Source organism: Netta rufina, assembly GCF_964035555.1.
Source record: "Netta rufina genome assembly, chromosome: 2".
In the NCBI taxonomy this organism is placed as follows: Eukaryota; Metazoa; Chordata; class Aves; order Anseriformes; family Anatidae; genus Netta; species Netta rufina.
In genome coordinates this window covers 454551-469208 of record NC_140124.1, presented here as the reverse complement: position 1 = coordinate 469208, position 14658 = coordinate 454551, and the positions used below count along the sequence as shown (strand labels likewise).

At 59.4% G+C, this 14658-nt stretch overlaps 1 protein-coding gene across 1 annotated transcript in view; it reads left to right on the top strand.

Annotated features, from left to right (window-relative positions):
- AGAP3 (ArfGAP with GTPase domain, ankyrin repeat and PH domain 3) overlaps positions 1 to 14658 on the top strand; it is a 130081-nt gene continuing 115423 nt past the window's right edge. Inside the window, 2 exon segments of the mRNA XM_084281385.1 lie at positions 1 to 272; positions 274 to 445. Of these exon segments, the coding sequence (XP_084137511.1) occupies positions 168 to 272; positions 274 to 445 (277 nt within the window). The 5' untranslated portion in view covers positions 1 to 167.

The following is a 14658-nucleotide window of genomic DNA, read 5'->3' as shown; positions in this document are numbered from 1 at the left end:
GAGCGGCGGGGAGCGGAGCGCAGCGAGCGGCGGGGGCGGCCGAGCCGCAGCGCCGGCACCGCCCGCCCAGCGCGGCCATGCAGCGGCTCCCGGCGGCCCCGCAGCGCTGAGCGGCCCCGGAGCCCCCGTCCCGTCCCTGCCCTCCCCTCCCCGCCGCCGCCGCCGCCATGAACTTCCAGGGCGGGCCCGGGCAGAGCCCGCAGCAGCAGAGCCTGGCGGCGCCGGGCGGGCCGGTGCCGGTGCCGGTGCCCGGCCCGTCGGGCCCGCAGGCGGGGGGGGCCGCCGCCGCCGCAGTTCGGGCTGTCCAACTCGGCCGCCATCCGCGCCGAGATCGGGCGCTTCGAGTCGGTGCACCCCAACATCTACGCCATCTACGACCTCATCGAGCGCGTGGAGGACCTGGCGCTGCAGAGCCAGATCCGCGAGCACGTCATCTCCATCGAGGGTGAGCGGCGGCACCGGGCCGGGCCGAACCGGGCCGAACCGGGCCGCACCGGGCCCCGCCGCGCCGCCCTTTGTCCCCGCTGCACCTGCTGCCGGTGCCGCCCCCGGGCCGGGCCGGGCCCCGCCGCAGCGGCCGCGGCCGCCCCCGGCACTGCGGGGCCGCGGGGGCGGGCGCGGGGCCTGCGGGGCGCGGAGCGGCCTCGGCGCCGGCCCCCGCCCCGGGGAGCGGGGAGCGGGGAGCGGGGGGGGGGGGGGCGGCCCCGGGGCCGGCACCGGGGGGCGATCGCGGGGCCGGGGGAGATGCGGGGGGCGGGGGGAGGCGGTGGCTGTGTGGGGGGGGCCCCGAACGCCCCCGGCTCTGCGGTGCTCGGTGGCCCCCCCGGGGGGTGCTGGTTCCCCGGGGGGCTTCTCGGTGTCTGCCCCCGGAGGTGGGCGCGGGGCCGGGTGGGCACCGGGAGCTGCGGCGGGGCCTGGGCCGCGCTCAGCCCGGGGGGCGCCTCCTGCGGCACGGCCCGGCCGCTGCTAGGGGGCAGGGGCCGGAGGGGCTGCGGCTGCGGCCCGGGGGGTCGCAGGGGCAGCAGCAGCCCAGGGCTCGTCTGTGCCGTGCGGTGCCAGAACAAAGGGCGTCCGGAGAGATGGGCATGGAGGAAATGGGAAGCCGATGAAAGGAGGGGGCTTCAGGGCTGGGGCTGCTCCGTGAGGATCCCTGCTACAGGATTTATTGCGTTCCTGGCATTCAGGGAGATGAGCAGGGATGGGATTAGCTCCAGGGCCCCGGGGGGGGTGCGGGGCTGCAGCCACCCCCAGCTGGGGGGGTTGGGGTGGCCCTGCCTTGGGGACAAAACCTCGGGGCCATGATGCCACCTTCCTGCGGGCTCCCACAGCCACCCCCAGTGCCTGTCGGGGTGGCAGGCCTGTGGGAGCACCATTACGTTGCCTGGTCCTGTTTGTGCTCCCCGTGCCGTGGGACAGCACCGGCCCACGCTAAAGGTGGCTGTGTGAGAGCTGCCCGCTGCTCGGGCACTGCACAGAGCCCCTCTGCACGGCCCCGGGGGCTCCTCATGTCCCCCTGCCCAGCTGCAGCCCCTCGCATCCCTCGCAGCTCCCTGTGCCCACCTGCTGCCTACCTGCGCCGTGTCCTTCAGGACGTGAGCAGTTGTGAGCCGGCGCTGAGCACGCTGCCCTTCAGGTGCGTCTCTTAGCAACTCCCCTCCTTCTGCCTGCCTTCTGCTGCTCGCAGGGAGGTGCGAAAACAGAATGAAAACAGAATTCCTTCACGTGCAGCTGGGAAGGGCCGGTGCTTCCTGGGGGGAGGGCAGCTGGTTTAACCCCACAGCAAGGGGCGAGGGGCTGCAGGTCCTGGTGCTGCCACCTGCATCGCGCAGGGCTGCGCTGGGGAGAGCCGGGCTGCTCCTGGCGCTGTGCCTGTCCCATGCCCAGAACCACCCTGTGCCGCCCGCTCCCTCCCGGCCTCATCGCTCCTTTCTTTCCAGCTTCTGTTTTGGCGGAGCAGGAGTCCCGCAGGCCATTTCCTTATCCTGCTGCATCGCTGTTTTCCTGTTAGGCACCGGATTAAAGAGCGATCCCGGTGCAAACACGCTGCGATAGGGCAGTTAAATGCGATACGTTCCTGAGCGTCAGGGACCGAGGTGACGGTGGGGCAATGAGGCACTGGAAGGGTTTTGCTGCAGATAAGTTGTCATTTCTCGAAGCATCTTGGCAGCTCGGGATGAGATCTTGTTCTAAACTGTGTGCTCTGGGCCTGATACACACACGGCTGCAGGAGGGTCTGGGTGTCTGTCTTTCTTGATCAGATTCTGTGCTCGTAGTCATTGCTGCTGTTGTGCTTGTGCTGTTTAAGTTGCAAGAGAAATCTGAAATCCAGCTGCCTGTGCTGAGTGCTGGACGCAGCAGAACTTGTCCGTGTTCCCTTAGCAGACCCTTTCCTGCAGGCAGTTCCTTCAGTTTTAAAAATGCAAAGGACGGAGGCCGGTTGGGCAGCAGCGTGCCTGGGTGGCTGGGCAGGCCCCGGTGCAGCCTCTGCTCCTCCGAGCAACGCCGGCTGGCAGGAGGGGGAAATGCGTTAGCAGGAGCTGTCGTGCAGAGCCACCCTGGCTTTGCGGCTCCTGCAGGCAGCGCTGCTGAAAGGAGGCGACACGAAGGTGTTGGTTGCTGGCTGCGGAGCCGGGAGGGCTGCCCTGCGCTCGGGGGGAGCCTGGCTTCTGCCAAGGAGGAACGAGAGGAGTTTGGGGCCGATGACAGTGGCGAAAATTGAGCGCAGGAGGAGCTGGTGGCTGCCTGCCGGTGCAGCGTCTCCTGGGACGCGAGCTGAGCTGTTGTTAAGGCTGTCGCTGTGGGAGGGAGGGGGAACCGAGCTGTATTTTGGTCTCTCCGAAGCTCGAGCTTCGGCGCGGAGGCTGCGGTGCGAGCGGAGGCTGCTGGGCGCGCGGGGCTGGGGAGCGCGAGGGGCTCTGGCACGTTCCCAGCGCCGGCTGAATCACAGGGGACCCGGGGGGGCTCGGCACTTTCCAACCGCCGCGTTTGGACAGATTTTCAGGGGGCTAGCAAGAAGCGTCTCCCTCATCCCAGGCTGCTTTGCCAAATTTCGGAGACTGCTGCAAGCTGTGGAGCTCTACAGAAGATTCCTGTGTGTGCTTAAAGCAAAAGGATGTGCAGCTTTGGTAGAGAGGTTGGTACAGCCCCTGCTGGCAGCAGAGCTGGCCTCTGCCTGTTACTGGGGGGCAGGGTACAGCCAGCCCTGCAGGGAGAGCTGGCAGCAGGCGGCGGGGGCAGGATGGGGCAGGAAGGTGGGAGGAGGCGCCGAGGATGGAGGAGCGAGGAGGTCGGTGCTGGGGCAGCAGGACGGCTGCACAGAGGTGGTCAGCGTGCACCAAGTGATGAACCAAACTGAAGAGAGCAGACAGAAGATAGAGGAGAAGTAAGTGAGGTGCTCGTGCAGAGCTTCTGTCAAACCACGAGGACTTTTTTTCCTATTGTCAGCTTTCACATGTATGTCTTGCAGCCCTCTGGAGGCTCAGCTCTTCTGGACAAGCTTGGGGGAGGCTGCCAGCCGTGGTGAGAGGGCTGAGGGGCCGGGAGGGGGGGGCAAGAAGCTCTCTGTCCCCAACATCAATCGAGGGAATAATTTGGGAAGCTCCCCGCTACGTTTTTGTGCTGTTCCCCCTCTGGAGGAGTTACACGATGAAAAAAGCCCTCGGGCTGGCAGCAGAGTGGCCGGGTGAGCTGTGCTCTGCGGCTGGCGTTGGCCGGGCACCCAGAGCTGGTGCTGGCCTCGCAGTGCCCCAGTTCCCGGCTGTGTCACCAGGACGGGCTGCTGGGCACTGCGCATCAACCCCTCGTACCCAGGGTTTGGCTTCTTCCCAGTCGGGTAAACGTGAGGCACCTGGGTAAGGTGTGTGTTGAGGTAGGTCACAGCGTAAGGGCCTGTTCCTGTAGGGTTTTTTCTGCATTATTAGCCACCGTGCTGCGAGTAACTAGCAGCTGCTGCTCAGTGGGCACCTCCGAGCCCCTGGGTTTCTGTGTGCGTCCTTCTAAGAGCAAGCAGACCTTTTGTACTGGTTTGTGAGTGTGCTGAGAGCCGCGGGTACCAGCTGATGAAGGCACTCTCCTGTCCCTTTTTTCCTGACGACTTTACCTGTCTGAACTTTGTCATCGTAGTCAGTCCTGCAGAAGTTTCACAGCTCTGTTCAGAATCCTTCTCCAGCATCTTTTGGAGCGGCTTCCCGATGCTCCGATGTGCAGGATGGAGGCAGGAGCTGGCCTTGGAGCTGACTGGAGCCCTGCCGCCCCCCGAGCTGCCGTGCACTGGCGTGGCCGCACGCCGCTGAATCAGCCTGGAGTAAATTACACCCTTGGGGAAGGAGAGAGTTCTGCTGAGCTGGCGTTTTCCTGCCAATTCCACGACCTCTGCAGAATTGTCCTGTGTGTGTGTGTGCCTGTGAATTCCCAGCGCTTTGGAAACCACAAGGAATGGTGGCGGGGGTGGCGGTGGAAGGACGGAGCCTGCTCAGGTCCTGCTGGAGCCGCGAGCACAGGGCAGGAGCCGGGGGCTCAGGGCAGGTCCAAGTCCCCCAGCAGACCCCGACAGGGCTCTTCGGCCACCCCGGCCTTGTGCTCTGGGGGCATTTGGAGCAGGGGAAGCTGAAGGAGTGCGAGGAGGAGCGAGTGGGCATCCTCTGCGATGGCACGTCGTGTTGTGTGCCTGGACAGGGCCTGGGGGAGCGTCAGAGGGGCCGCATGCAGCACAGAGCTGGTGGTGGCCTGGCCCCCGAGCCGAGGGCAGGAGAGCTCTGGGGGCGCGGGGAGCAGCCGGGCACGGCTCTGGCACACTTGGACAGAGGCCCCCACCCCCTGAACGGGGCTTTGCGCCCTGGCTACAGCATCTGTGAGGGTGCTTGGCAGATGCTGTGTGTGGATGGGCAGCGCGACGGCTCTGACCTCAGGGACAGCTCCGAAACAGGGACGAGAGGCAGCAGAATGGAAAAAGAGCTTGCCTGGCGCTGAGATGGATGGGTGATGGAGCAGCAGCAGCAAGACGGTCTGTGAAGCCTGAGCAGGATGGAGCTGCAGATGTCACAGTGCAGGAAGAGGTCTCCGGTGCCAAGGGGTCGGGAACTGATGCTGTGGCTAGACAAAACGATGCGGGCGTGGAGGTGTGCCGCAGGAAAGGAGCCAGGTTGGGATGTGGGAGCGTCAGAGGAGACGTCTGTGGCTGCACTTCCTCAATTCCTTCAGCCCAGCAGCGTGGTGGCTGCTGTACGGGGTGATGTGGCTCCTCTTGCCCGGCCTCGCCTCCCTTCCTTCTGCTGGCATTCACATCCAGGCTGCGGGGTCAGGGCGCTGCTGGAAGCCACGCTCTGGTTTGTTTTGGCTGGGTCGGGTTTCAGTTCCCTGGGCTCCCGGCGTGACTGCGGGAGCACCGGCGTGGGCACAGATGAGGAGGTGGCGACGCGCAGTCAGCGATGGGTAGGAAAGCAAAACGGACCTGAGTTTGCTGAGTTTTGCTGATTTTGGAGCTGGTGACAGACGGGCGGCGTGCAGCGAAGGTCTGCTGATGCAATGGGCTGACCGGGGCAGCAGCATGAATCAAATTCCCAGTGAAGAGCACCAGAACCAGTGCCTGTCCACAGGATGCTTTGGCTTCGTGCTTCGACAGACCTCCCCAGGTTGTCCTGAGCTGGGCAGGGTTTCTGTGTGGCTTTTGTCTGTTTTCTGCAAAAGTGTTGGATGTCTCAGTACAAACTGAAATGATAACACTGGCTAAACAATTTTCCCCAATGTCAGCCCCTCCAGTCCAAGGAGAGACCCGGAGAGATCTGGCCATGAGTTACTACCTGGGGATGCCTTTCTCTTTCTACTCAGTGCACAGGAAGAGGAAAAGCTTAGATCTTCATCTGGTGGGGTGAAGCCAGGCCCTACATCTCTGGGTCTTTTTGGATCCCATGGGCTTGAGAGCAGGATTCAGCAGAACTTAATGATGGCTTTTTGACAGCTAAAGGGGAGCCAGAGGTCTTTACACCCTTTGAGGCCTCTGGGCAGAAGTGAGGACTTCCAAAACACTTCACTCACGGTGAGTAGCGGTGAGCAGTATGTGTCTGTGGTAGGTCAGGTCTGCTTCTCTCCAGAGACAGCAGTGGTTGTAAAAATGCCCTGCCTGGTGAGGCTGCAGCAGGAGAAATTCGCATGGGGTTAATTTTCACAGGCTGGCCAGCGAGCAGTGATCCCACAGCCCTTCCCAGGAGGGCGATGGAGCTCCTGGCAGTGCTTGCCTGGAGCCCTGCGAGCTGTGGGCAGTGCCCGGGCTCTTGGCACCTCTGGAGGGCTGCAGGAGCTGCTCCGGCAGCTTGCCCATGGATGGAGCTTTTGGCCCTGACTGGCACCGTCACGCTTCCTGCTGCACCCCTTGCTGGGAATCACAGAAGAAGAAATCCTTCTCCTTTCCGTGATCCCGCCCTCCTACTTGGTGTCTGATTTTTCAAATCGACCTCCAGGACTTCGTGGGTCAGAGCCTGCCATGTAGCAGCTGCGCGGAGCGAACAAACCACATCTGTCTTATTTCTGCTTACACTGCCCCGCAAGAAAATGGAAAGGGTCTTCTTACTGCCTCCTCCTCTTCCTCTTCCTGCGATGCTCTGGGTGTTCGCTGGCAGTGCTGGAGCCGTGGGTGTGTGTATCCAGGTGGATTTTCTGAGCTGGTGGAGGAGCGCTCAGCAAGGAGCCTGCCAAGGCGGGAAGGCTAAAAAATAACCAGAATTTTAACCCGCTTCCCTGCTCGGGGGTTGCTGTGTTAAGCCCTGTGCTCTGTCTGTCTGCTCCTCCTGCCCCAGTTCCTCTCAGACCCGTTGTCCAGCTCTGACCAGAGCTGGAGCCCTGCTGCGTCCAGGCTCCAACCAACACCACTGGGTTGAGCTTTGAACACCACCGAGGACGAGCTTTGGTTTGCGTTGGTTTCCAGCAGGCTCCGTCCTGCTGTGTGGCGCTGGGAGGTGGGCAGTGGGGCTGCCTGGCTCCCCGTGCTGGGCACCTCGGGCAGCGTGGGACGGGTGGGAGGGAGAAGAGAATGGGGGGTCGGGGATTCTGCCTGGGGGGGCCTCGCCGGGACGCTCCCCCCGTCCTTGGAGGCGTGCTGCCGTGGGGCTGCATCGCAGCGCTGCAACCTCTGCTGGGCGTGAGCCGCTCTGGAAGCTCTTGCCCGAGGCCACGTGTGGTATCTTGCTCTCCCCGTGTCAGCTGCGTGGTGACGAAATCCTCTCAGGCGTCAGGAGCTCCGTTGCTAGCTGGCTGGCTGCAGGCTGCTCTGTCCGAAATCCTGCTCTCACGCCCGTGCTGTGCTCCTGGAGGGCTGCGAGCCGCTGGCTTCAGGATTTCAGCCGGAGCCCTGCCTTGCTGCAGCGCAGAGCACGGGCTGCCAGGTCCCGAGACGGGAGCCCTGCAGCGTGGTTACTGCTGCCTGCGTCCTGCTGGTTTTCAGACCACTCAGAGAGTTAGCCCAGTGCTGACTCCTGTCCCTAATTAAGGGGTTTTAACTGCTCAGATAAGCCCCTAGCACGAGCTTGCCTCTTCCTCGGCCTGGTGGGTGGCTGGCTGTGGGGCTGTCCTGGCACAGGGGGTGCTGTGGGGCTGGGGGCTCTGTGCCACTTCTGTTTGGAGCAATCAGGTGGGATGCTGCTGCTTTTGCCACTTTTTCCCCCATTACGTTCACACCTCAGAGCCTAGTCTGAGTCCGGTTCCTCCTGCAGTGGATGCAGTGGAAATGCAGAACAAAGGGAGCCGTGCACGGAGCTGCAGAGCTTTGAGGGGTGGGAGAGGGGTACAGGGTGCAGCGTGGTGGGCTCAGGGCGGGTGGCGGGGCTGGGCCGGGGTCGGCGCCTCCGGAGGGTGCGGAGCCACAGGGGAGCTTCGAGGAGCAATTTGAAAGGGGATAATGAAGCAGATTTCAGCCTGTTTACAGAGAGCTCTTCTCCAACACGAAGTACGAATGGGAGAAAACAGAGAGGTGTTTGCCTGGAATTCAGCAGCTGGGAAATGGAGATCGCTGCCGTGGTTTGGGGGAGCAGAGGCAGCCCTGCAGCAGCGAGGGAAGGAGCCGCAGGCGGCGTGCGGGGGTGCAGGCAGCAGCTCGCGGCTGATGCGACAGAAGAGGAGGGCCCGGAGGAGGGCCTGGGAGGGAGGCTTGGCCTGCTGGAGGCAGGGGGGAGGAAGCAGTTCAGCAGCGGCCTGCGACTGAACGCGGATAAGGGACGATTTTGTTATAAATGGTTTTGGGGATGGGTGCCACTGGAATTGATGCAGCCTGGGGGCTGCGGGGCCGGGTGGCAGAGGCTGCGTCTCGAGGTGCCGCCGGTGTCACCCAGAGGGGTGCAGGGACAGGGACAGGGCCACGGTCTCTGCTCCCCGTCGCAGTGTCTGAGTTGTGTCCTTCCCTGGCAGGCAGGGCTGGGGTGATGCTCATCGAGCCCGAGGGCTTGGGGGAAGAGGGAGCAAAGCCGGGGTTCATTAGAGCTCTCATTAATCACATTGAACAGAGGAGGTCACGGGGAAGGTCCGGCCTTCCTGACAAAGGCTTGTCCAGCTCAGTGGCAGTGTATCCTAAGCCTTCCTGGGAATCCCTTCCCGTGTTTAATGGCCGTTTCCATAGCCCGTTCCAAGCGAACCTTTTCCACTTGCCGAGCACAAGAGGAGCAGAGTGTCCCCGTCCTCTCTGCAGCAGCATCTTCTGTGCCTGAAAACCGCAGCACAACCTTCTCCAGGCTCAGTAACTTCGGGTCCTTGTGCGTGGTGCTTCCCGGTCCCCTGTTGGGCTCCGTGCCCCCAGCTCTCCCCGCAGGATCCTGTCCCCTAGGGGTGCCCGGGGCTGGAGGCAGGGCTGCTCCTGCCCGCCCCGTGGCCGTGCTGGCTGCTGCAGGGCCGCGCTGCGGGGTGACCCCGGATCCCTTCGGAAGGCTGCTGCCGGCCCCTCTCCTGTTCCCGACTAATCCTGCAGAAGGGTAGGCCCTCGCAAACATCCCTTTGGGATTTAATCCTATTCAGGCGGTTTCTCCAATTTGACAAAGCTGGTTAGGATTGCAGTCCTTGCAGTCCCTCTTACTTTCACGTCACCTGCAATTTCAGGGAGCACGCTTTCCTCAGGAGCTTGTTTGTTAATAAGAGCGCTGAAAAGAGCTGAGCCTAGGAGAAACCTGGCCAGTGCAGGTCGGTGCTCATTTCAATTTGTATGGTTATCTCTGATAAATATCCTCAGTGTGGTTATCTAATCAGTATTGTTCTCAGCCTGTAATAGGTTTATCCTTCCTTAAATTAATTCTGAAAGTACCACGTGAAGCAGTCCGAGACATCACTCAGTGTATGGCACCGACATCTGCTGCCCTGCTGTGCCGGAGGTCTGCTGGTGTGCTGCAGGAGGAGCTGCCGTTGGGTAGACACAACTTGGTCCTGATAAATCCACTTGTACTATTGTTTGCCTTGTCCTCTAGCGACTTACAGGTTGTCATTTTTTGTTTCTGTGAGTTTTTGGCTTCTCAGTTTGCTCATTTTTATAGGTGGGCACTACTACTTAGCTTTTTCAGTGTAGCTGCTTTCCCATCAGTTTGAGCAGATCTGAGGTTGCTTCAGACAATTAAGCAGTTCAGGGTCAAGTTAATCAAAATCTGACATTGCTTTTTTTTTTTTTTTTTCTTTTTTTCCATTGCTTTGGCTGCTTATTGCTGGACACTGCTTTGCTGTTTGTAGTGAAGATTCACACAAAGAGGCATAAAACGCTCTGTTCTCGGTGCCAGTGACATCTCTGTTGTTTTTCCTGTCTACCACGTAGCCAATCAATCTTTTTCACACTTTTACATTTTTTTTAACTAATGTACATAGGAATTGAACCTTCTCTTTGCTGTTTGTTTCTGGTTGTCTCTTTGCATAGCTATTTTGAGTTCAGCCAGTGGTGCTGATGCCACTCTTTTCTATTTTATCCTTATTAATCTGACCTAATTTCCACTTTCCCCATGCACGCTTCCCTGTGTCTGAGACCAATAAGGAGCTCATGTGAGCGAGCCAAATTGGTCTCTTACCACACTTACATTCCTTTGCACTGGGACGATTTCTGTTTGTTCCATTAGCGTCATTGCTTTGAGGACCTGCCAGCTTTCTGTAATCTTTTTTTTTTTTTTTTTTTTTCTTCCTTGAAGATTTGCTTCCATTAAGATCTTGCCTGTGGAGCTCAGTAACATCTGCCGTGGTGCAGGCCGGGTTGTTTGCTGTCCTCCCTCCCGCGTGTGTACGAACCTGCTGGGCTCCTCCTGACGGGTCTCTGGAGGACTTGGTGAAGGATGTTTCGGTAGCCCACAAGACATGGAAATGAAGTCTGGGGTAAAATTAGAGCACAAACGTGGCACGTGGCCCGGTGCACATCGGAAACGGGTGTGGAAGAACTTGTCCAACCCCCTCCTGCTCAGTAGTCCTTGCTTCGAGAGAGGGTTGTGCAGTGGCATTGGGGCGAGACATTTGGTGAGCGGGACTGAAGGGCACGAGGAAGTCGTGGCTGTGGGAGGCTAAGGGGTGAGGCCGAAGTGTGTGTCTCTTGTGAGGAGAAAATACCTAAACGTGGAGCTCAGTCAGGGCTTTGCTTGTTTGGTTTTTTAACGTGGAGTTTGCGACTGGTGAGTCTGCTGGGTGGAAGTTACTGTGCGCTGTGAGCCCGTAACGTTTGCACTACTGCCCTGCTGCTTAGCTGCGGTGGTTGGGGTGAAACCTTCCCCAGGCACACAAAGTTTGGTCTCGGAAACATGTCGAGGTGCAAAACCACAGAGCCTCTCGGCTGGGAGTGACTTGGGGAGGTCTCAAGTGCAACGTCTGAGCAGGGCTGGGTCGGCACTGCCACCGGAGCAGCCTGATGAGAGCTTTGTCCAGCTGGTCTTGAAAAACCTCCAAGTAGTTCCTCACCCTCACACGGCAAAGTACAAAACTGAGACTGTAGGCAGTACAGTTATCTGACTCCACTGCGGGTGCACTTACTGTAAGTCCAGGTCTTTTCTCACTGACTGTTCCTATCTGGGGGTCGTTTAGCTCTTTGGCTTTAGCACTGCATTGAGGGCTAATGATGAACTGCTCATCTGCTCTGGCCTTTGAAGCTCTCCTAGGATTTAAGCAACCATCCCATGGGGATGGGATGGGACGGGATGGGATGGGATGGGATGGGACGGGATGGCTGGTTCTCCCTGGTCACAATACCTTGCACTGGCTGTACAGAAAGGTGCTTTAGCTGAATGGGCTCTGCTTGCAGGGTAACGCAGGGCATTTGTGATTCTCCAAGTTACAGCATCAACCAGCTGGTTTTTGACCATGGTTTTACTTCTAGTTATTTCATCGCGTAGGGAAAGGCCTGAATAGCATTGGGTCTGCTTCCAGTTCATTCGTGGTATCAGAGATGTGTTGCTGCAGCTCCTTCAAAGCCAAGCTGTCACCGGGCTGCTATCTGGAGGACATTGCAGGAGGGAAATTACTCGCAGCACGTCTCTGGCAGGTGCTGTCCCATGGTGGTGAGGTTTTTTTTCCAGTACCTGATCTCTACAGTCCAAAGCTGTGGTGTGGGGCCCTTGTTCCTTGTCACGCTGCCTGCTTGCTGAGCAGGGTTTGACTGCGTCCTTCCGATGATCCCTCGGGCAGCTTTGCTCCTCTCTGGCCTTGTGGAACCGCTGGTAGCCATCGGTGGGACCCTCACAGGTATTTCAGCATCCCCCTTGAACTGGGGAGTCCCACGCTGGTGCAGCCTCGCTGGTGCTGGGTGAAGTGTTACGCTCCCTCGGCACAACGGCCGTGCTCCCAACGCAGCCTAGGGCACAGCCAGGCTGTTCGCAGCGTGTGCTGCTCCTGTTCGGCCATCCCGGCCCCCTGAGGCACGAGGATTGCACCTGGCAGCTTCCCGGCCCACCCGGGGGTCGCTCTGCCCCAAACATGGAGCTGGGAGCGCTGAGCTGGGCTGGGTGCTGAGCCACCTTGGGGGTGGCTCCAAGAGGACGTGCTCGGTGTCCGTGCGGGGACCCCTGCAGCAGGCTGTCCTGACGCTTCTTCCCTTTGCCACCTCGTGCACCCTCGATGCTCATGGTGTTGCTTTTTCCCAGCTGTGTGGAGCTTCCCCTGGTCACTGGGGTTCCTCCAGAGCCTCTGGAGATATCCCCGTACCTGGCAGCGGAAGGCTCTGTACAGGCGTGTTCTGGGGTGAGTTAGCCAGCTCCTGCTGTGTTAACATCAGTGACTTTGCTCAGTGGTGGCTTATAACAGGAATATCGTATGGCCGTCACTCACGCCTCTGTGAAAATTTAGAGAGTTGCCTTTATTAGCTACATTCAACACCTTTGAGAATGAAATCGGATCTATAACTTGAATTTTTGTTTAAAAATATCAGTTCTGTTTAATCCTCCCCCTTGCTTTATAGGAGGTCGATTTCAAGCCAGGTAGCATACAGTTACTTGGGAAGGCTGTGCTTTGTTTTCTGTATGCTAAGGTAGCTTCAGTCTGTTTCAGCCAGTCCTGAATATTTTCCGTATTTCCAAATTTATTAAAATTTATTTAATATATTTCCAAACGTGTTAAAAAAAACAGCACGAGCAGGAAAGAGTTCTCTTCTGTGAACTCTCTTCTAAAACCATTACAAGTTGCTCATGTCTTTTACAGCTCTGTTGTTTAAACATTGTCCTTTATATGTATGTGTGTATATTTTGCTAATGGCTTTGGACTTTTGCATTTGTCTTTGTATGTTATGAAGGTGTCATTCTGCTTTTTTAATGATTCCCGTGCAGTACTTACGGACCAGATCTGCTCTCTGGTATCTGCTGCAGCTATTTTTTGCTGTATCCGTCCTGCAGCATTTGTGTGGTGGTACTGCAGTTTGCAAAGCTGCTTCCTGTTGTACTTAGCATTGTCAAAGACTTCTTTTCACCAAAGTTTTCAGCTTCCTATACCAATTTTTTATACTTCCTGTACTCAAGATCATATTGACATCTGTTTCCTCCTCTTCTCTCCTTTCTTACTTTTTTTTTTTTTTTGTATTTGTGTGTAACTAGCCTCTAAGCTAGGTTAGGTCTTCAGCCAAATTGTTTTCTTTGTTTTTTCTGCAGACTGTTGGTCTTTCTCATGATGCATTATGACAAAAGCAAGCAAACAAACAAGCACACCACCCCCAAACCCAGAATGAAAAACCCTTTTTTCTTCATGTAAGTTTGTTTTGGTTTGTTTTGTTTTTTTTCCCCCCTCACACAAGTGTTTTCATTTTCCACCGCTGCACGGGGAGGCACGTGAGCCTGCCTGCTGCAAGGTGCACACGTCGCTGCTGAGCTGCTGCTGATTGAGGCTGCAGCAGCGTGAGCAGGGATGTGTAAGCCCCCGCTGATTTCCAGCCCGGTGGCCTTTTCGTCCTCACCCATCACAGCGCACACCAGGCGGGTGTTGCCATCCCTCGGGCTGGCAGGCAGTCCTTGCTGTTTATTCTGTGTCCGCTGTGCTCCCCGGGGCAGGGTGCCCGCGGAGCTTTCAGCAGCTCCTGCTCCTCCTGCTCGGCCGCATGCTTTAAGAGAGCCCGGCTGGGTTGGTTGGGACTGGCAGCGCAGGCAAGGATCCACGTGGGTTTGGAGTTTGGTGCTGTGCGTTACCATTGCAGCTGCAGAATCCCAGCCTGGGCCAGGCTCCGGCACCCGCCCAGCACGGCCGTGCTGCTGGGGGGCAGGGGGAGCCCCCCTTGTGTTGGTGGGAGCGGGCTGGGACCACCCTGCTTTGTGTTCTGGTGGGGGCTGCAGAAATGGGCTGTGGCAGTGACTGGAGTCCTTCCACTGCTGCCGTCTCTTTCCTTCCAAAGCCTCAGGCCCATTTTGCTCCTCTCCCAGTTGTCCCGGCTGCCCTGTGCCCAGTCCCCGGGGCCCCGCTGGAGCACCGACCCCGCAGTGCTCGCGGCAGCCCCGTGTCCCCCTCTTCTCCTTGAGCTCATTCTGCCAGTCCCAAAGCCCAGCGGAGGGTGCCGCATTTAGGTGGCACACTAAAATAAACGTGTGGTTAATGAGATTTCGCTGAATTTTAATTCTTAGGAGGCCGGCCCGGTGCCTGCCGTTGGCTGTCCCCGAAGCACCGCGGCGGTGTGGGGACCTCCTGCCGCGTCCCCGCTGGGTCAGCCGGGCCGCCCAGGTCCCCGGGGAGCCGCGGGCAGCGGGGCCGCTCCGGCAGCACCCGTCCGTCCCCGGGGGCTCCGTTGCCTGCTGTGACTCAGTGCTGGGCTCGGTGACTCAGCCCGCAGCCTCCCACAGCCTCGCTGCCTCAGCCTGACTCACGGCTGCCGGGATGAACCACGGCAGCTCATGGTGCCGGCCCCACAGGCAGGGCAGCCCCGTGGCCGATGTGACAGCCCCGTGGCCGATGTGACAGCCCCGTGGCCGATGTGACAGCCCCGTGGCCGATGTGACAGCCCCGTGGCTGAGGCTGTGGGGACATGGAGGCGTGAGGAGCTGTGAGGGGTGGGGGAGGCAGCGTGGGCATGGAGGGATCCCACGGGGTGGGCCTGGTCCAGGTGAGTGTCCCCGTGGTGTGTCTGCCCCACATCAGTGGCACAGCTCCATGGGGCAGGGCAGGCCTGCACGGCAAGAAGGGGGGCGCCTGGCTGCAGCTTTGGGGTGCTCAGGGCTCGGTGCGTGGAGCAGCAGGCACAGGCCTGGCGTCTGAAGG